The 23,114-nt window shown below is 37.8% G+C and overlaps 1 protein-coding gene across 3 annotated transcripts in view; it reads left to right on the top strand.

Moving 5' to 3' along the window:
• AP1AR (adaptor related protein complex 1 associated regulatory protein) overlaps nt 188-23,114 on the top strand; it is a 34,404-nt gene continuing 11,477 nt past the window's right edge. Inside the window, exons 1-4 of one of the 3 annotated variants that reach the window (XM_003482454.4) lie at nt 188-684; nt 16,259-16,307; nt 17,906-17,932; nt 20,738-20,763. In XM_003482454.4, coding sequence (XP_003482502.1) covers nt 602-684; nt 16,259-16,307; nt 17,906-17,932; nt 20,738-20,763 — 185 coding nt within the window. In that variant the 5' untranslated portion in view covers nt 188-601. The remainder of the gene's footprint in view (nt 685-16,258; nt 16,308-17,905; nt 17,933-20,737; nt 20,764-23,114) is intronic. The other 2 variants (XM_003129244.5, XM_013978945.2) reach the window with 2 other exon arrangements.

Here is a 23,114-nt window from a genome sequence, read left to right as displayed (position 1 = left end):
GGCTCGGGACCCACAGTAGGGAAGGCGCGAAAAGTAAAGATTTCCTGGTTAGGTCAAGGTCCAACAGATACCCACACCCACAAATTGAACTGCGTACCCAGTAGCTGGCGGAAGTGACGTAACCGCTAGTCGCCCGAGGAGGCGGGGCGGCCAAAGGAGCAGCCTATTGGGGCCCGGGAGAGGCCGGAGGTGTGGCGGCGTCGGTGGCGAGGCGCGGGCCTGGGCGCACCGGAGGGAGGGGCCTGGGCGCGAGGCTCGCGGGGACTGGCCTTCTTCGGCGGCAGGAGGCGGTCATTCGAGCTGGGTTTGGGGCCTGAGGCGAGTGAGGGGCCATGCGGATGGCGAGCGAGTCTACAGCCCGCTGCCCGGCCCTCCTCCCTCGCACGGCGACGACTCGACGGCCGCTCGAGTAACCACTGCTTTTGTTCCGAGCGCCTGTCCCTTCCGTCGCCCCAGCCCCTCACGCCGCCGCGCTCCGGCCGGCCCGCCCTCGGTCCCCGAACACCTATTCGGCTCGTGCTGCGCGGATGCGGCTGCCGGACCTGGGTTTGGGCTTTGAGCGGGAGGAGGCGGAGGAGCGGCGGCGCCTGGGCGGCATGCAATGGGGAACTGCTGCTGGACGCAGTGCTTCGGGCTCCTCCGCAGGGAAGCCGGGCGGCTGCAGCGTGTAGGAGGCGGCGGAGGGTAAGCCCACTGGGGGAGGGGCCCGGCGCCCGCTGGCTCCTCCTATTCAACCTCTGCCGGGGAACCCCTTTCACTCCCCCACTGGCTTGAAAAGGCTGGGAGCCCGCTCCCTTCACCGCTGTACTGGCGTGAAGAGGGTGGTCGTAGTGGAGGCCCTGACCTGGAGGGGCCTCCCAGGGAAACAGCTAGAGGTGAGGGCGGAGTGTCGCTCCTGCCACCTCCGAGCGAGATTCCTCCGGGCGCGCACTGTCACGCGATAAAAGAGTCATGGGAGGCATCGTCTCTAGGAAGCAAGGGGCACCTTCCCACGAATGGACGGTAGAACAGGATCCACAGCAACCCGAGGACACTCTACGTTGGGCTTGGGTTTAGTGCCAGAGGTGGTGGTAGCTTCCGTTTTTGATTCTCTCTTGACTCTGACAGAGCAGGTGGAGAATCTGCTTCCAAAAAGTTGATGTCTCAGATTTTTTTTTTTTTTTTTAGAAGTCGTTTGGATGCTGGAATAACATAAGATTCCAGACCTTGAGCAGTTCTTTGATAAGTACAAAGACACGAATTGCTGGGTTTCCAGCGGGCGTTTGGATTCTTGGTGCTGATAACAAGAGGGGCAGAGTGTAGCTTTTTCATATTAATTTTTTGGAATTTCGAGAGGAATGTGTTACCTTGATTGCTCTCTGTAGCACAAGGGAAATCACAGCCCTTCTGAACCTGAGATCTCTTGATTAAATCTGAGATATGCATAGATTTTTCTACTCACAGAATCCATAGAATAATAGAATTTCGTAATTATTCCATTTTTGTGTGTTTTATTTCATGAATTATTGAAAAGCATAAATTCCTTTGAAATTGGCTTTGTTGTTTTTAAGTATCTCCCAGGAATTCAAACTAAGAATTGAAAATCTCAAGCCACTTTATGTTAAGAAGTAAGACATTAATTTGGCACTTTCTGGAACAGATTGCTAAATTTTCAGGATCTGTCCCATCTGACCAACATCTTTAGGTAATAAGGTGTTCAGCATACACATACTGAAGCCAGATAATTTGTCATTTGGATCTTTGGTGATGTAGATCTTATATGAGTCACTCATTCGTCCGTCAGGCGTTGTGTCACCTCTTTGATACAGATTAGCTGAGGTTGTGTGCACTCTTAAGTGTTCCTGGAATGGAAAAGTAAGGACTTAAAGACTTTGTGCCTAGTTTAATGTTTTGGTTTCCCAAAGGGGATCATAGCAGCTGTTTTATGTTGTCAGCCAGAGTCATCTAAGTTTCTTGTAATTTGTGTGTGTGGATGCTCTCATATACTCAAGGCTTGCCTAAGGACTAGATGCCACACAATCTTTGGCTCTGTAACATTTTTGTTTGTTTGTTTATAGTTGGGTTGTAGGATAACTGTAAAAATAGGGTCTTATACTCAAATTAGAAAAGCAAAAGTTACTTATATTTCACTTTGGACTGCACTGTGTAATGTCTGGGATTTTTGTTTTGTTCTTTCATGGTGATTTTTTAAACTGAAAATGCTTTCCTTAGAGCATAGCATTAAAATTACAGGTCTTACTCCCTGAGCACATGAACTCACAGCATAGGGTGGGGTCAGGGGGAAATTACTGAATCATTGCGAGTGTTAATTGTCTGTAGGTGTACCATAAAATCATAATAGTTGGATCTATACTCTTCTGGTTGTGGGCAAAACTTGAACAAAGTCTTGTTGAGGCAATGAGAGTCTGTGGGTTGTGGACATAGCCATCTAAAACAGTATAATAGTGATATCCATCCTCTTTTTTAATCCGTAAATGTAGATTTAAGCCGTCCCCTTCCTTGAATTTCTGATTAACCTATTGTTTTATATTCATTTTGACATTATTTTAGGAGCATCTAATAAACAGACAGGTGAATTAGTTAATTGTTATTTACAGAATAAGATTAAGCTTTTCCTCTGGTTTTAGTAATTGCTTTTTTTGTTTTTAATCACCTAGTAGTTCTGATTTTCTTTTGGATATAGATTTAGATAGTTAACTAGTAGTTCATCTAAGGGCAAAAATGTTTGGGAGCAATCACAAAAACTTAATTTGATTTGTATTTGTCAATGTAGTGGCCATACGTGCAAGAATCCAGGTCCTGCTTAGGCTGCTTTAAACTGGGCATCACAAGGGTAGTTTATAATCCAGGGCCTGGTTTCTTAGCCTTGTAGATTTTCCAGAGTATTTCAGAGCCACATCATGCACTTTTCACTATCCAGTTTCAAAACCAGAATTACCATTTTTTTTAATTTATAAAATACTAGAGAGTTCTAGTATTTTATATTCTAGAGTGTCTGTCAACTAGGCAAAATATCAGTGTCAGCATTAAGGTCTGTCAGAAACCTTGCTACTGATAAGTTTTTTGGTGATTAAAGCAAAGGTAATTAAGAGTTTCCTGGTGGCCTAATGGGTCAACAAAACAGAATCAGGCATTGTCACTGCTGTGGCCAGGGTTCAGTCCTTGGCCCAGGAACTTCCACATGCCACGTGTGTAGGGAGGGGAAAAAAAAAGCAAAAGAAGTTAAATATCTTAAGGAATAACATTATCATATCCTAATGAGTCATCTTTTTTCGCTATAGGGAGTTTTGCCTACCCACACTTTCTAGAGGGCTCCATCTGCTGGTCAGTTCTTTTTTCTTAAGTGGTACTAGCCATCGTGTTATAGACACTGTGGTCTTAGTTTTTTCTTTCTCTAACTGAAGATTCAATTATGTTTTGTTGGGTTGTATTTTAATTCACATTTTTATCTTACCGTAAAGTTCCACACAGTGGCTCCAGTTAAGATGCACTATAGTTTTATGTAAAGGTATGGTCATGTTTTATATCCTTCTTGGTATTAAGCATTTGTTGGCTGTTTTAGCTCCAGCAGCGAAATTGCCTTCAAACAACAGTTTCCAATGATTTGCTGTTTTCTTTCCTGATAAAATTGATTTTAATAATAGCTGCCAACATTTGATTATTTCCTGTGTTCCAAACACTGTTCTTAAGTATTTTACATTATCTCATTTATCCCCACCACATCCTGTGAGAAAGGTGAGTACTGTTATATACATTATAGATTGAAAGTTGAAGCTGGAAGGTTTAACTTGCCCAGGATGGCAGAGCTGGGATTGCAGCCCACGTCCCTCTGAATTGAGAGCCTTTACCCTAAACCATATCTCAGGGTTTTGTATTGACCATTATAAACATTTTACTAAACATATAAACATTATAAACATTTAGTTGCTTATCTCCCAGCGCATTATCTTGTACTTTGTCACTGGAAGATCTTATGCAGATCTCAACAACTTGGCTCCTTGTTCTATGTAATGAGCTATTTTCCTTTTCCTGAAATTATGCATTTGATCTTTACAATATTACTTTTATTTTCCTTTCTTACTTTTATCTGTCCATTAAAATTTCCTCTATCTTTCCTCTGTTCAGTTCCCTTAATTTCATCCATTCCTGTGGGTTCAACCACCACCACTTCCAAATCACATCTTCTGAGTAGACCTCTCTTCCAGGGTTCAGCACTATGTTTTCAGTTGCCTACTGAAGAGATACACTTGGATGTATCAATGCTTCTCAAATCAACTTATCTAAAGTATCTAATATTTGTGTTCCAACAAATTTCTGAAATAATGCATTTTCTTTTCCCCTGGGTTTCTTCTTTCTCTGCTTCATGTATTCCCTAATCAGGGATTAGGGTCTCCCTTCACAGCTACATTCACAGTCTCTGTGCTACAACCTTGATAGTCCTCTGCCACTCTAATCAGCTGTTCAGTCTTTCCTTAATACGTATGAAACCTGTTTCCTTCCTCTGTGCTTCTGCCTTAAACTTTGTCTTTAAAATCACCTGGTCACCCTGACTTCTAGACTGCTCTCCCTGCACTTCAGGCCATCTTCCCTTCCTGTCAGTGGAGTTAAGCTTTCTAAAACCCATACAGGAGTTCTTGTTGTGGCTCAGAGGGTTAAAAATCAGACTAGTATCCACAAGACTCGGATCTGGTGAGGCTGGTAGCTGCAGTTTCAATTCGATCCCTAGCCTGGGAACTTGGATAAAATTTTTAAAAATTTTAAAAAGTAAAACCCATGCTAAATTATGCTATTCCATTGCTTAACGATTTCCATCTGCAGACTCTTTCCTTCCTCCAGCTAAGTTGCTCAGCCTTTTTTTTTTTTTTTCCTTCTGACAGAAGATGAGTTACATGGCATTCAAATGTGCGACAACACCATGTCCATTTAAATACTCAGAATTATAGGCAGTTCTGCATTTGGGTAAAAAATACGATCTCATTCCTTCTCTCATTCAGAAAAATCATGAATACAAATCAGAATAACAACAAAAGGAAAACATTGAATCTATTCTAGTTTCCAAAAACTTAACTCATTCATGGACCTTGGTATTTTACCTTTTGCAATAAATGATAACCTTCCAGTTCAGAGTAGTATTAACTTCAAACTCCTGACAAGATAATTTAGCCTTAATCTATTTTACCAGCCTGATTACATTTTCTAATTATATTTTCCATAGAGTTTAACATGAAAGTGGGAGGCTTTGCTTCTTATACACATGAGCTTGGCAGCACAGGCAAGGGGGAATCAGTGAAAGCATTCTCTGCCATTCTTTTGCTAGCCACACCCCAATATCTTAATGTGCCCGATGGGCTATACTTGTTTCTGGTTTCCTAAAATACAGTGTTCTCTCATCCTATACTTTTGTATGTAGTATTTTTTTCTTTTCCTGTTCTTTTTTGTTTGTTTGTTCTTTTGTTTCTTTAGGGCCCCAGCTGCAGCAAACCCCGGATCCTTTGCCCACTGAGTGGGGCCAGGGATTGAACCCAAATCCTCATGGATGCTAGTAGGGTTCGTTACTGCTGAGCCACAATGGGAACGCCTTCTTTTCCTCTTCTTGGTGAGCTTTTTCTTATCCTTAAATATCACCTTCCCTGTGAAACCTGCTCTAACCCCCTGAGATACTATTATTTCCCTGAGGAAATAATAATTTCTACAGGCTTAAATCTGCTGTGTATCAGGGATTGTGAACTTTCTGAAAAGGACCAAATAATACATATTTTAGGCTTTGCAAGCCATAAGGTCTCTGTCTTAGCTGCTCACTGTTGCTGTTTTAGCACAGAAGCAGACACAGACAAAATGTAAATAAATGAATGTGACTGTGTTTCAGTAAAAATTGATTTACAGAAACAGGCATTAGGCTAGATTTAGCCCAGGGACTATAGAGTGCTGTCTCCTGGCTTATGCCAAGGTATAGGTTGAGAGCCCCTCAAGGTCATGGACTATACTTTATCTTTCTTTGTTACTAGTATCTCATGTTTGTGAGTTTTATGGCCATACTCACAGCAAATATAAGTTTCTGAGCCAGGGATGGAATCTGCAGCAATGCTGGATCCTTAATTCACTATGTCGAGCAAGGATCGAACTTAAACCACCACAGAGGCAGTGCCAGATCCTTAACCTGCTGCACCACATGGGAACTCCAAGTATCTCAGGTTTGTCAAATGAATAGCCAGAGAATATTATTTATGAACTTATAAGATCTAGTATTATCTTTCAGAATTAAGAAACAGTATTATCTCTTCTTTTTTTTTTTTTTGTCTCAAGATAATTCCCTAACTTGGCAAAACCATCACTAACTCACATAGTTAAACATATTTCCTACCAATTTTATGTCGACTTATTTCTTTAAGAGACCATATAGAGCACCAGTGAGATTTTTTTAATATTTTATCAAAACGTATATTGCTGAAATATAGTAACCAGTATTCATATTAAGAGATTCAGTTTGGTTTTCTGCATGTTTGTTACCTTTGTTTTTCTTGAAATTTTAAAAGGTAGGAGGGAAAACAGTAATAGACTTAAATGGATATGAATTTCTTGAAGTTCTGTGTTATACCTTGAAGACTCCCCAGGGCTCTGTCCTGAATCTCACTGTGCTCTTCCTTAATATATTTTCCTTTCTTAATATGCTTTCCCTGGGTGAGGGCATGAAAACACATGGCTTTACCTATGACTTTCTTACTAATAAGCTTAGTCATCTCAGTCTGAGCCCTGAATATCTTAATTGTCTGCGGAGTTATTTTCCTTTGGGTATCAAACATAACCTGAGATTCACTTTGTATGTCCCCTACTTCTCTCCAACCTCTAAATCCTCCCTTCCTTAGTACAGACCCTTTGATCTTCAGTATTTGTAGCTCTACCCTCTTTCCAGTACCTTAGATCTGGTGCCTCTCTAATCTAAAAACCAGAAAGAAAGAAGCAGTAAACCTTGCTTAGGCTCCCACATCTCCTTCCAGCTATTACCCTATCTCCTATCATTTCTCTTTAACACTTTAAAGAATTGTCCAGTCTTGATATCTCCATTCCCTCACTTTTCACTCAGTCTTCAAGACGAGCTAACATTCACTCCCTGCCACTAGTCCCCTTCCTGCCCCCTACTATCATAATGTCCAATAACCATCACAATCCAGTAAGTATTATTAATGCTTACTTACTCGATCCTTTAGCACCATTCAATGCTGTTGAGTTCTCCGTTAACGTCTGTAATTCCACATTCACTGTTTTTTCATCTCCTCCATGAATCTTAAATGAATCACTTCATCCTTATTTCTTATGAATGTTCATTTTCTTCACCGCAGTTATTAAATGTTGAAGTCCTTCAAAACTTGACCCTTCTCCTACAATACTTTTCTTAAGGAAGAGCATACATAGAGTCTCAAACCTAGGAGTGTCTCTGACACTTTCTCATCATCCTGCATCTATTCCATCCCCAAAATCAGATTTTTTTTAACCCCCTAAATAACTTTTCATTCCACCCACTTATCTCACTACGGCCACCTTAGTGGCATTATTTCTTACCTAGGTATCCAATACCCTGTGTTAAATAGCACTTTTCCTCATTTGTCATTTTCTGACACTGTTTTCCTTCATAGCACTTACCACTGCATGGTCTTGTAGATTCTGAGTATTCGTTTGTCTGTTGTTCTGTTCAACCTTAATAGAGTATAAATTTCATGGAATCAAGGACTTTGATTTGCTTATTTCTGTATATCCAGTACACAAATAGTGCTTGCATTTGGTAGGGACTCAATAAATACTTGTTGACTGAGTGGCTAGACTACCAGCTTGTCTACCCACATCTATTCCTGATCTTTTTCAGTTTATCCTGCAGTCTGTAGTTAAAAGTGATCATAAGTGCAAATCCATGATGCAAATGCTGATTAAAATTCTTCAGTAGTTTACCGTACTTCTAGGATAAAGTCTGAAATCTTTAATGTAGATTTCAAGTTCAAGACCTTGCGTTATCTATGTCTTGCGGTTTTTTTTTTTTTTTTTTCTGGCCTCATTTGTGTCACACTCCTCCTTGAATGTTTCTTCCCTTTGTACTAGATAATGCCCATTCACTCATCTTTTAGATGCCAGCTGAAGGATTATTTCTCACAGAAGCCTTCCCAATCTGTTTCCTACCGTCAGGGGATAAGTTCTCACACCACGATGGAACCGTCTTCCATTTCTTCTTAGCACTTAGGTTATAATTATACCTGAAATAGTGTGATTGATTATTTGGTTAATGTCTGTCTCATTGTAAAGAAAAAAGTTCATGCCTAAATAGGTTGCTTATCATTGAATGCCCGGCTCCAAGTTATGTGCCTAGTATGTAGTAGATATTTGGTAAACCCTTGACAGAATTAATATATACAGTCCTGATCTTTTCATTCTCCTTTGCCTTTGGTAGCTGCTGTTCCCTGAAACATTTCCTTTGCTCTTGGGCCTGGCTAATTCATTCTTCAGCTGATTGTCAGTACTCCTCATCTGAACATATCCCTTTCAGAGTATGGTAGCTGTTAATTTACCTGTATGTCTGTCGCATTGGACTGTAAACCTCCTGGGTATGTGAGTCAATTTTTACTCAGTTTTGTATTTTAAATATAAGTGCATAGTTATGTCCCATCATTCAGTTATCCAGGAAAGTAAGAAAAATGAGAAGGTTAAAATCATAGACAGTGGCAACAGTTTCGAAAAGAAGATAGGCAGCAACTTCAGATACTACTCACAGATTGCAGAGGATGAGTGAAAAAGGAACTAAAAGACCTCAAAGTTCCCTTCTAGTTATTAGTTTTTTTCTGAATCAGGCACCTCTTGAAGGACAATGACTTTTTTTTTAACCTATATTTTCTGTCTTCATCATGTTTAGCAGGAAGATATGTCTCTTCTCTTCCAAGGAACACAATAAATTTTTTAAACATCCATTCTTCCTAAATTGCCTTTGTTAGGGAGAGGCTTATTTAACAGTAAACATTATTACTTTATCATTACCACCTGTGTTGATGCTGTCCCTGCCTGGAAAATCTGTTGATGGAGCATCCCTTGAGAGTTGAATAGTTTAACCTTCATTGAAATATTTGATACTAATTGAAAAATGATGTGCCCATCATCTTCAATGTAATAGTTTTTGCCAGACTTCTATTTATAACCTTTCCAATCTTTTGTCAGGAAAAAAAAAAAAAAAAAGAGTCTTGGGAAGCATTTAATTTTTAATAGACTATGGAACAATTTTCCATAGTTCTTCATTATTTATTTATAATGTGAAATAGAAGATATAAGGAGAGACTTTAACAGATATTATACAGGAGAATGTGAAGAAAAGAAACAATACCAATGTAGGATTTGTGAGAATTTTTTAGTTATCTTTTACTTAGGTTATTTTGATAGAAAAGAGTATTTGCCTGCTTTGCAAAATAACATAAAAAACTGTATTTTCAATCTGTTCTTTTTTTTTAATGATTTTTATTTTTTTCCATTATAGCTGGTTTACAGTGTTCCGTCAGTTTTCTACTGTACAACAAGGTGACCCAGTCACACGTACATACATACATTCTTTTGTCTCACATTATCATGCACCATCGTAAGTGACTAGATATAGTTCCCAGTGCTATACTGCAGGATCTCATTGCTTATCAGTGTATTCTTGATGATACTGATTTTATCCTTAAAAGGTTGTCTTGATACCTGTCTTAATAACATGGATAAAGTATATGCAAGAATCATTACTTTCAAACTCTTCCAAATTCCTTTACATGACACCATCATACAGAGTATGATAATCTATTTTTTTAATCTCTCTCTCCCTTTTTTTTTTTTTTTTTTTTTTTGGTCTTTTTAAGGCCACACCCACAACATACGGAGGGTTCCCAAGCTAGGTATCAAATGGGAGCTGTAGCCACTGGCCTACCACAGCCACAGCAACTCCGGATCTGAGCTGCATCTGCAACCTACACCATAGCTCACAGCAATGCCAGATCCTTAACCCAGTGAGCAAGGCCAGGGATCGAACCTGTGTCCTCATGGATGCTAATCAGATTCATTTCCTCTGAGCCACAAAGGGAACTCCATCTTTTCAACGTCTTGTAACAACCTTAACATATTTGGGTCCATGTTCACATGTTCAGTGATGGTAGAATGGTTATACAGAAACTTAGAGTACTTCATTTAGAGATTTCGCCTCGCCCTTCTGTCCAGAGCATACGAATTCATAAATGTTAAATGCACACATGATGTGACTTTAACCATTTTATTTTTCCATAGCTAGTTTTGTTGTCTCATTAATACATGGTAATTTGTTTGAACAGCCACATTGCTCTCACCCTTACTGGGTCAGATATAGAAAACCAAAGGCAAACTTAGTAATTAAAATGAGAAATATGATTGTCTAGGAACTGTGTAGTACTTGTATCTTTGGATAAAGACATTCTTTCATTATAAGCAAAGAATAATGGGATAAGGTGCTTATTGAGTATAGATTCAAGGAGAGCTAGTATAGATTCATTCAAATAACTCATTACCTTGGAGAACTGCCTACTGCTGAGGCCAGAAACGGTTCAGTTTCTTGAATCAGGGACTCTCCTACAGATAGGCTTTGAATGAACCCTGCTAATACCTGTTTCTCTTTGTTCTGGTCTTCCATTTACTCTACTTAATATCTTCTTTTAGATGTCATCGTACTCTCTTTCCTTTAAGTTTTAAAACCCAGGAGCCATTCTCTTTCCAAAGGTGACCCAGCTTGTTGAGGTAACTCATTTATCCTGTATTGCTTTTGTAGTTTTTGTTTGTTTTGTCTTTCTGTCCTTTTTAAGGCTGCACCCTAGGCATACGGAGGTTCCCAGGCTGGGGGTCGAATCGGAACTGTTGCTGCCTGCCTACACCAGAGCCACAGCAACACAGGATCCCAGCCGCGTCTGCAACCTACACCACAGGTCACAGCAACGCCAGATCCTTAACCCACTGAGCAAGGCCAGGGATTGAACCCGCAACTTCATGGCTCCTAGTCGGATTCGTTTCCACTGCGCCATGACGGGAACTCCTTGCTTTTGTAGTTTTAATTTCTGTTTCCTATATTTCCATCTTATTGAGAGAGAATACACTCTTCCACTCTCTCCCAAGAATAGGCTACACTTCTGTTTTTCCATAGTGATTAGAAGTAAAATCGTTAAAAATGATAGGCATGTGTATATATTGGTGATAACATGAAACATATGTAAGGAAGCGGGAGAGATTGCTCATGTTGCATCTTTGTCTACAGAGAATCTTCCTTAGGATAGGAAAAGGAAACAAGATTTAATTTCCTAGGTTTAAAGCAAGAAAGAGAAGAATCATGTTCTTACTGATCTGAGATTGAGATGTAGCTCCAGGGTTAGTTAGAGAAGGTATTCTAAAGGGGCTTGGGGACTGACGTTAATGTTCTAGGCTTGACATTTGAATAAAAGACTCTCTCATCTAGACTCTTAACCATGTATGGTTATCAAGCTCAAGACATCTAAAACCACAAATCCACTCCTTTCCCAGAATTCTTTATCTCAGTAAATGGCAACTCCATTCTAGTTGTTCGGGCTGTAAACTTAGGAGCATCCTTGATTCTTCCTTTTTACATATACTCTTATAGTTAATATATTAGGGAATTCTGTCAGCCTTTTCTTTAGAACAGCTTCTCAGTACCTCAGTTTGGTGATCCAAGCCAGTATCATTTCTTTGCTGTACTATTATGATAACTTCCTATTTAGGCCTCTTTGGGGATTGGGGACACTTACACAGAATGCAGAAGTTCCTGGGCCAGGGATCAAACCCAAGCCAAAGCAGTGACAGTACCAAGTCCTTAACCACTTGGCCACCAGGGAACTCCAGTATATGGCCACAGCATGCCACGGCTTGATATGGAATCTCAGTTCCCAAACCAGAGGTTGAACCTGGGCTGCAGCATTGAAAGTGCTGCATCCTAATCGCTAGACAACCAGGGAACTCCCCTAATTAGGTGTCCTAAAGCTTATGTCAGATTGTCTGTTTCAGGGTCTTCCAGTGAATTTTATATAGTTAATAAACTCCTAAGAAATTATAGAAATGAAAAATCATGATTTTTTTTGTACCCTTTAATGATATAATGGAGCTGAAAATGATTTTATCAGTGGATGCTAAAACCATTCCGTAAAAGGTTGCTGTAAAGCTTTGTAATGGATGGATTAGGCTGGTAATACCTGAACTCGCAAGTCATTCTTAGTGTCAATAAAAATTGGGCAAACAAAAACAAAGTTCCTCATAATCTGATTCAGTAGTACACATATGAAGGGTTCTTGCCTTAAAAAATTGCATTCAATATAATCAAGCTTTTATATCAAATTACCAGAACATAGGAAGTACAGAGGATAGAGGAAAGCTCGATTTTTTTCCCCCAAACTTACTTTGCTTTTCTGCTTTCCTTCCATTAAAAAAAAAAAAAAAACCAACAATTTTTTTTTTTGGCTATTTCTTAATTTGCTTTTTTGCCATTCTATCCCTTAGACTTATGTTTATTTATTAGTCAGGAATTTGGTTGTAGGGGTAGAAACCCAGATGAAACTATCTTAGACAAAAAGGGGAATTTCTTATAAGGATACTTGGTTTCTCAAGTACTAAGTAAACTGTGGGCAAGACAGGGATGCCCCTGGGCCTTGGGGGTGACTTTAGTGCAGTCAGAACACTCTTTTAGTTGATTTCCTTCCTTTTTGCAGACTGTCAGAAGCACAACCCCTAGCGCTTCCTAGAGCTCTCAGGAGGGTATTGTCTCTCTCTGCTCAGTTTCCATTTAACCCTGAACCAATCACATGAGATCTGGGGATGACTCTGGTTTAGGTTGATCAGATAATCAGGGCGTCAGAGTCATGATCATCCTCACTGTGGTTAGATGTGGACGGGGTTGTGGTAGGCAGACAGAAAAGAGAGTCATTTGTAACAGCCAACACCTTGGGCTTCTACTGAAATTGGCTATATATCTATGTATATTTGGAACAGAGCAGAGGTCTCTGCCATCTAACGTAAATAGTGCAATTACTTCCCTTAATTTGTACAGTCTTAGGTTTAGGCTTTGCCTCAGTAATGAAGTCACACTGCTTACACTGAGGTACTTAGTACTACTGAACTTTATTTTACTGTTCAGTTATGTTACTCAGTAAGCCTGGAAGAGGAAATAGATTAGTCAGAGACAAATTCTTCATTTAGGGAAGAGCGTGATGGTTGCTGAGAAAGAGTTTTTAGCATTTTAAGCATGAATCCTAATGCCAGAACACAGTGCTACTGGAAAGCTCAACATTCCTGTTTTTATTTGAGAAATGGAGAAGGTGGAAGAATGGGAGCACTAGATGCCTAGAAAATTAGGGTATTTTATTTATACTGGCTATGTTCCCATGAATTATTAGATGTATGGGGTAGTACCAGAGGTTCTGGTTTTTTAATCAATGATCTCTTAATGGACAATAAAACTACTTTGCATCTGTTAGCAAATAAAGATTGTACCAGCAAAAATTACTTTTTTTATTCCTTATAATAATAAAAATTTAATCTTGATAATATACCATTATCTTTTAAAACTGTCTACCTCCTCTGCACACACACACACACATAATACAAAACATTCTGACCTGTCCTAACCCCGGGATTCTTCCCATCTCTCAAAGAGATGCTTTATATTAAAAAAATGCTGACACATTAGGAACCCACAGTGTGATTTTGGATCTCCATAGTAGGATGGGAAATCTCTACCATCAATTTAGGCAGCAGTAAGAGTATCCACACTGTAAGTGAAAAATCTTAAAATGTCCTGGCACCTTCAGTAGTAAAGGCATTTGAGTGCCTCTGTCCTGTATCAACCACGCCATAATAGTTGATAATGTATATGTAGTTGATAGAAGTATAGTCAGATATGACAAAGAAGAGGCCTATTTGACTACATGTAAGTTTCACTAATAGGAGCAGATGAGAATGGCTAGAATTTTTAAATTTCAACTTTACTGAGGTATTTTTGGCAAAATTGTAAGATATTTAAAGTGTACATCATGATGATTTGATATATTTATACATTGTGAGGTGAAATTAAAATTAAAAGCGACATTTGAAATACTAGAGAGAGTATGGAGAAAAGGGAACCCTCCTACACTGTTGGTGGCAATGTAAATTGGTGCAACTACTATGGAGAACAGTGTGGAGATTACTTGAAAAACTAAATATAGAATTATCATATGATCCAGGGATCCTACTTCGGGGCAAATATCTAGAGAAAATCATAATTCAAAAAGATAGATGCACCCAGTGTTCATTGCAGCACTATGTACAGTAGCCAAGACATGGAAGCAACCTAAATGTCCATCAACATAAGAATGGATAAAGAAGATGTGGTACATATATACAATGGAATATTACTCAGCCACAAAAAAGAACAAAATAATGTCATTTGCAGCAACATGGATGGACCTAGAAATTATACAAAGTGAAGTAGGTCAGACATAGAGAGACAAATATCATATGAGATCACTAATATGTGGAATTTAATTAAAAAATTATACAAAAGAACTTGTTCACAAAACAGACTCAAAAATTTAAAACCAAACTTATGGTTCCCAAAGGAGAAATGTTGCAGGGGAGGCATAAATTAGGAAGTTGAGATTAACATATACACACTACTAAATATAAAGAGAAATAGCAAGGACCAACAGTATAACATGGGGAAATCTACTCAGTATTGTTTAATAACCTATATGGGAAAATAATTCAAAAAGGAATGGATATATTTATATGTATAACTGATTCACTTTGCTATACACCTGAAACTGACACAACATTGTCAGTCAACTATACTCCAATAAAATTTTTATTTTTTTTTAACCTTAGCCATGTCATATGGAAGTTCCCAGGCCAGGGATCAAATCCAGGCTGCAACTTCAGGCTATTCCACAGCTGCAGCAACATTTGATCCTCCTTAACTCAGTGTGCTGTGCCAGGGATCAAACCTATACCACCGCAGAGACAAAGCCATATCCTTAACCCATTGTGTCACAGTAGGAACTCCTCCAGTAAAAATTTTTTTTTCTTTTTTTTTTTTTTTGTCTTTTGTCTCTTGAGGACCGCACCTGCACCCGTGGCATATGGAGGTTCCCAGGCTAGGGGCTGAATCGGAGCTTTAGCTGCTGGCCTGTGCCACAGACACAGCAATGCAGGATCCGAGCTGCGTCTGCGACCTACACCACAGCTCATGGCAATGCCAGATCTTTAACCCACTGAGCGAGGCCAGGGATCGAACTTGCAACCTCATGGTTACCATTCGAGTTCATTAACCACTGAGCCACGATGGGAACTCCTCCAGTAAAATTTAAAAAACAAAGTCAGTATTTGGCCCTGGTTAAAAAAAATTAATGTAATGGATTATTCGGTTGGTGTATATATGTGAAGTATGTTACTTTTCTTTTTCTTTTATTTGTGCATGCATGAGGTAAGAAAAATGCCTAAGCTTTGTATAAACATATGATCCCACCACCTAGAAATAACCACTCTTAGAATATTGTATATACCTTTGTAGATTTTTGTTGTTTTTCCAGTGTTTCACAAAATTGGGAACACACTCTTATACATTTACGCACCAGTACTTTTTTGATACAGTAAAAATGAGATAAAACTTTAAATTTAATTGTATTCTGCTCTATGTAGTAAATATGGTAAATTAATTTATTATTACGGGCTTAGTAAATATTAGGACCAATACAAAAACATTGGTTAACCAAATTTTTTTTTTTTTTTGTCTTTTTTTTTGCCATTTCTTGGGCCGCTCCCACGGCATATGGAGGTTCCCAGGCTAGGGGTCGAATCGGAGCTGTAGCCACCAGCCTACACCAGAGCCACAGCAACGCGGGATCCGAGCCACATCTGCAACCTACACCACAGCTCACGGCAACGCCGGATCATTAACCCACTGAGCAAGGTCAGGGACCGAACCCGCAACCTCATGGTTCCTAGTCGGATTCATTAACCATTGCGCCATAATGGGAACTCCCCAAATGTTTTTAAATCCATAACCAAGTTTAAAAAATCTGAGCTATTTTATATCATTAGGTAAGTTTGGTGGTTCCTTTTTGTAAACATAAGATACTGTATATTAGAAATTTAAAATTGCTCTTGAGGAAATGTTTTTATGCCACTATATTAACTCACTTTTAGGAGTAATGTGATTGTAATTTTAAAGTAGTTTTTCTGTTTTTCTTCCCAGATCCAAGTATTTTAGAACATGCTCAAGAGGTGAGCACTTAACTATAGAGGTAAGTAGAATCATAAATCTGATTGGATAAAAGTATCTTCAGAAGGGCAGGAGGGACTTTTTTTTTTTTTAGTTAAGGGGAAAGGATCTGAACCTGAATTTAGCATCGACTGTTTATATTTTAACATTATCGATGCTAGTGAAGAGGGAAAGAATTGGAGTGGTGGGGGAGCGTGAATAGGGAGAACAAGTTTGTGAAAGATTAAGGTCCTGTTCTCCAAGAGTTTCTACTTCTACTGAAGAGGTGGCGGGTGACATTTGAATACAATCTGTAGTCTAGTTTAAAAAAAAAAAAAAAGAAGTGGTGTTTTGTCTTTTTCTGCCCTCCACAACTGAGGAAAAGGGTACTCTTGAATCAGTTAGAGTAGCCTACTAGGTAGTGATTCTAGAGACAGATCATTGTCCTGCCCTAGTGGAGGTGTGGCAGAGTCAAAGCAGCAAGGTGATTTTAAGTAACTCCACCATATGAGTCACTGCATTGCTTTTTTGTATAAAAAACTCTAAAGTAATAGAATCTACCATTTACTCAGTCCTAGTATGTGCCTGCTATTTTGCCATACAGTTTATGAATGTCATTGCACATTCTTACTACAATTCTGTTGAACAGGTGGCAGTCACCCCACTTTATGGGTAAGAATCAGAGGCCTAGACAGGTGAAGAAATATATTACACAACTTAAAGTGGCGGAGCCGACAGCCAGTCGAAACTGTCTTCTACATAAAGAAGCATGTATATCAGGAATTAGTTTTTTTTTTTTTTAACAAATTACAAACCAGCACAATATATAAGTTCAAGATAATAATTTTAAATACATTTAAGTCATCACTTTAAATTCCTTTATTTTCTAAACCTTTGGAATTCATTGTTTTCTTCATCTTCAAACAATAAAATGACATTAACAGTGAAACACTTTTTCCTTTCTTTCAAATGTTGTTTGTTAAATTATTTCCACTTAAAGTATAAATATTCTAATAGTATAATTTCATAGTAAATAATGACTTTCATTTGGTCATTTGACATGGCAGCTTTCATCACATTATGATCATTATGATCAAATTTTTTACATTCCTATCTCTAAAAAGATGTGGTATTTGGAAGTAGTGACTACCATCTAGTAGACTTTCAGTAAATAGTTATATGAATGAATAGATGAATAAATATAAAATAGAACTTCTTAAGCATCTTTTAAGTCTCTTTCTTGAAGGACCATTATGATAGTAAATAGTTCTGAACTCAAGTAAAGTAGAAAATTCTGGCAGTGTGGGCTTAAAATACCCATGAAATTGTCAATTCAGGTGAAAGTTTTGGTTTATAAGTTTCTGATTTGTGTAGAAAATTGCTATAATTCTCCTTTTTTCTTTTTCATAGAAAGTAATAAATTCTTGTAATATATTCTTGTAATATATTCTTGTCTATGTTGTCTTGTAGGACTGCTGAATATATCGAATGAACTGGTATATAAAAAGACACAGGACATATTTTATCTTAAAAATATAAAGGCATATTATTTTTGAAATGAAAAAGTGACTTATAATTTATTGTGAGATATGTACCTTAAGACAAATATTTATCCTAATTCTTACTTTCTTCTTGTTTCAGTTTGAGAATCTAGTAGAAAGCGATGAAGTAAGTATTTTCACAGCAGTAAAAAATACATATTTGTTCTCACTAGTCATCTCATTAGTTCTGACAATTATTTTTTAAAAGTTTTTATTGTATTCTATTTTAGAATTTTTACTCTTTTTTACTCTTTAGTCCCTTATTTCCTTCTTTTATTAGTTTATATTAGCAAATTGCAGAATTCTCTATTATAATATGTAAACTACACGTAATTTCACATGTTATGTTATATATATGTAAATGAGAAATAGGTTTTTAAAGTGTTCTGTAGAACTTGAGGAACTTTAAAAAAAGATATTTCTAACCTCTTGCCATTAGGCAGGTAAAATTCCTCAATGATCCAGAGCAGACCCATTCTTTAACCACAGTTTTCATAGATTTCTTAAGGTGGAATTACACGTTTGTTTTACAGTCACTTTCTGACTTTAGCCATTATCTTTTTTTTTATTAGTTATTCTTTTTATTGATTTTTGCATTTCACCTCATCTAAAAATCAGTTTTAAGATGCATCCCAAGTACAGAAATGTTAAAATGGGAAAAAAATAAAGAGTACATTTTAGAATTCGTGAAATACGGTGTATATATTTTTTCTTTTTACAGCTGCACCTGTGGCATAAGGAAATTTCTGGGCCAGTGATCGAATCAGAGCTGCAGCTGCGGCCTGTGCCACAGCATGCAACGATGCCAGATCCTTAACCCACTAAGCTAGGCCAGGGATCGAACCCGCATCTTTGTAGAGGCAATGTTGGGTCCTTAATACACTGAGCCACAAGAACTCTGTGTGTATTTCTTATGCACTGGTTTAGTTAGAAGAGTTTGTGTTAATTTCCAGCTTCACTAAACTAATTATTTGAGTTCATGCAAATTAACGTGCCTTAGGCCTACTTTCCACATTTCCAAAGTGAATTAGATTAGAAGAGCGTTGCAAGCTTTTTTTTTTTTTCATTATTTTTGACTTTTTAAGGAAAGAGAGAAATGAATCAAACCAAATTTAAATTATTCTTTAACCCCCACATTCCCCAGTGTATGTACAGAATACCAGTCTCAGAGTATAAATTACCATATTAAAGGTTCTGAGAACTGTTAAAGAAAGTTATTTAAACTTGTCCAATTTAGCATTTCCAAATAAATTTGGGTATAAATTCATTTTAAAAATAGTAATACATGTTTATTATCATCTAGTAGAATATATTTGAGAAACTACCTTAGCCTTTTGTTTTCCCAGTAAAATTTCTCCCAAATATTTTTATGTTTCATACCATCTAGTTTCTTTCCCTTTTTAAACTTTAATTTTTTTTGTTTTTTAAACAAACATTAACATGTTGTTTTTAAAGTCTCTGACAAATACTAAGTGTAAGAGTTCTTACAACCTTCAGTATAGTTCACCCCTTCATCATACTGCTTTTTAAAAGAATTTGTGGTTCCATGAGTTTCCCTAAGGTGCATTTGATTTGAGGTCTTTGTTTGTTTCCTGTCTTTTCCTTCTCATGTCATAGTTAGTGTTTGCTTTAGTTGAATGTTATATCCTGCTTTGTAGTACTTTTTTGTAAGTTAATTTGGACCATTTGGAATTTTATTTCTGCTGTTACTTAGTCATGTATTTTAATTGTGAGATATGAATAACTCAAATGTGTAAGAAATGCATAAATCCAAATCATTCTTGAAAGTAGTTATAGTTTTTTTTTTTTGGAGGAAAAAACTGTAGGTAATTTCATAACCCTCTGAAAGAGGAGGAAAAAACAACTGATTCTCATTACTTGTGGTAGTTACATTCTATAGAGTTGCCGTGAATGCTGAATTAGTGAATAGCAGAACGTTTCTCCTAAGGGAAATACATAATTAGGTTGCTACAAGCTTCTGGTCACATTTTCATTAACTGATCAATATATAACCTTGTTTTTTGTTTCTCCTTGACACTTAATTTTTGTTTTTGGCCTCGACTCTGGCAGGGATCAAATCTGAGCCACAGCTGCGACCTACACCACAGCTGCAGCAATGCCAGATCCTAACCCACTGCGCAGGCCAGGGATCGAACCCACACTGCTGCAGAGACAGTGCTCGATCCTTAACCTGCTGTACCACAGCAGGAACTCGATTAACACCTTATTTTAATGTATATTATTGATTCATTAACTTTGAACTCAGTACAAATGGCACTAATAATTCATGCCTGGATAAAGCTTATCTAACACACATGTTTTCTCTATAAGGCATGTGATAGCTCCTGGTGATTAGGACCAGTAGATTGCACTTCAGCACTGCACATGTGGGTCATTTGAAACAACAAAATCATCATTGAAAAAGCACAAAAATGCAAAAAAGTGACACCGCATAGGCTGTGAAGCGTGCCCAAAAGAAGTGCTGAGAATGCGCATATCAGACAACTCAGATTTTCTTTTGCTGCTCCATGCCTTGGTTCTGATGTCGCAAATAAATTTTAGCTCATAGGTGAATTTGCTAATAAGGAATCTGCGAATAATGAAGATCAGTTGTAAATGATGAGAACATAGAGAATATGTTGTTTAGTACCATCTTGACCCCAGAAGTTCCTTTGGTATAGAGTAAACATTTGTTATAAAAAATTAGGAAATGTCCGGCAGTTGGTATGTAATCAAGGTAGATATTAAACTTGATTTTGCTTTTGAGAAATAGTAAAATATTAAAGCTTTTTGTTTAAAATGCTTTTAATAATGGAATTTGTTACCATGATAAAATAGATAAGCAGAACATTTTTTTATTAAATAAAAATTTTATTGGCTTGCCTTAAATAGAATTCAGCTAGTGAAATTTGTTTAATTAATTTTCGTACAGGGAGAAAGCCCAGGAAGCAGCCATAGGTAAGGTATTTCTGTTTTTAATAAAAAGACTTTTATGTGAACTGTAAGAAACTCTCTAAGAATCTAGGCTCTGTCATTTGTTTGCTTTGAGGCATTAAACAATTTATATTGCAGGGCCTTGATTTACTCTTTCTGTAAAGTTGAGGTAAATAATAACATATATCAAGATTGTCTTGAACATTAGAGAATTTGATGTACATAAGTGCCTAAGTGCTTTCCTATTGAACCTGTTATGTATATTTTCATTTTTAAAAACTATATTAATATTGGTAAACACATTTCTTTGAATTTTTTTAACTTTATCCCTCTTTTCTTTCCTTATAACATTCTAAAACTTGTTTACTAATCATATTTTTTACTTTGTGTAAGTAATACCCAAAAAAACTTAAAACACACACCAAAAAAAGCCCTAGGCAGAAGTTAGGACTAGAGGAACAATAGTAGGAGGTATTACCTTATACTTGGCTGGTTAAAACCATGATAATTATCAAGACCTGAGGTTGGGAAAGAGGAAGAAGCGGAGTAGTTGGAGCATGGAGAGAGAGCAGTGGTCTGAAGATTGAATAAGCAGACAATTGAAGAAGATTCAGAAGACATCCAAGGAGCTGTGGGCAAAAAGAAGAACTAGGAGACTTACTTCACTCAGTATGAGAGTCTCTAGTTCCATCCATGTTGCTACAAATGGAATTATTTTGTTCTTTTTATGGCTGAGTAGTATTCCATTGCACACATCTTCTTAATCCAATCATCTGTTGATGGACATTTGGGTTGTTAAGTAAGTCAGAAAAAGACAAATACCATATGATATCACTTATATATGGAATCTAATATACGGCACAAATGAACCTTTGCACAGAAAAGAAAATCATGGACTTGGAGAATAGACTTGTGGTTGCCGAGGGGGAGGAGGAGGAGGGATTGGGATGGATGGGGTGCTTGGAGTTGATAGATGCAGACTCTTGCCCTTGGAGTGGATTAGCAATGAGATCCTGCTGTATAGCACTGGGAACTATGTCTGGTCGCTTATGGTGGAGCATGATAATGTGAGAAAAAAGAATGTATACATGTATGTGTAACTGGGTCACCATGCTGTACAGTGGAAAATTGACAGAACACTGTAAACCAGCTATAATGGAAAAAAATAAAAATCATTATATAAAAAAAAGAAGAAGAAGAACGAGGAGAGCATGGAAAGCCAAGGGAGGAAGTAGAGACAGACTGACAGACAGATGGAATGGAGGGAATGGTCAGCATTGCCACAGGAAACTAAAGTAATAAGATAAGGCGTTAAAACTGTCTGTTATATTTGGCAACATATAAATCATTGATTACTTTTGTTAGAGTTACTAGATTAATGAAAGTAGAGGCAGACTGCCATAAGTTGATGAGAAAATTGGAAGAATATACAAGGTAAGAACACAGTAGTTATGAACAAGGAGCTAAACTACTTGGGTTCAAATTCTAACTTTGCTACATACTGTGACTTGGACATAATCTTTCTTCATCTTATTTCTCTCATATATACTGTCTCTGTCTACCTTGTAGGGTTGTTGTGAGAACTAAAATTAGTCAATGTATGTAAAGCATACAAAAGAGAAACTAAACACATAGGAAGTGCTAGATGTGCTATCAAAAACTTTTAATTTCAGGAATTTTAGCTGACATGGGAAGGGAGCAGTTAGAGATAGATGTAGGTCATATGAAAGTTTTTCCTTCTTTCTTTCCTTTCTTCCTTTCCTCACAAAGAAGAGAGGTGAAAACAGACAAAAAGAATAAAGATGAAAGAGGGGGTGCTAATTGCTGGAGCAATATTACACTCACACATAATTCTCTGGAGTGGGGATGGCATAGGATGGCATCAGTGATGAATGAATCACGGATAATAAGTGTAACAGGTGACCCTGAACAAGTTAAGCAATGCTACCTCTTTAGAGGAAGGAGGGAAGAGTAGGAAGGATATACTTGGCAGAAAGTTGAGGGATTTGATGGTTGGAGATAGGCTCCTCATGTGTCAGAGTGGGGTGAAAGTGACTTTTAAGAGAAAAAAAGTTTGAATGAGGAACTCAAGGAGGTATGTGAAAGTTTTCAAGGAGTTAGCATAGGATGTGAGACGGAGTTGGCCATGTATAAGTAAAGGGTTATTGCAAGGGGCTAAGGGCCAAATAGAGTTGGATTCTCTCTAGCAGCTCTCAACAGAGGGGCTAACAGTCAAGGTCAGAGAATGAATAATCTGAGTGAATAAGGCATGATGATAGGTGTACAGGAAGAGGAGTATGTGGTTAAGGAAGAACTTCAAATTTGCCATGGAGTCCACGTTCCTTGTAAGTGAAGTGAGACCAGAAAATGATCAG

This window comes from Sus scrofa, chromosome 8 (genome assembly GCF_000003025.6).
Source record: "Sus scrofa isolate TJ Tabasco breed Duroc chromosome 8, Sscrofa11.1, whole genome shotgun sequence".
NCBI classification, from domain to species: domain Eukaryota; kingdom Metazoa; phylum Chordata; class Mammalia; order Artiodactyla; family Suidae; genus Sus; species Sus scrofa.
Note: the sequence above shows the minus strand (reverse complement) of the source record. Positions and strands in the feature narration are given on the sequence as shown.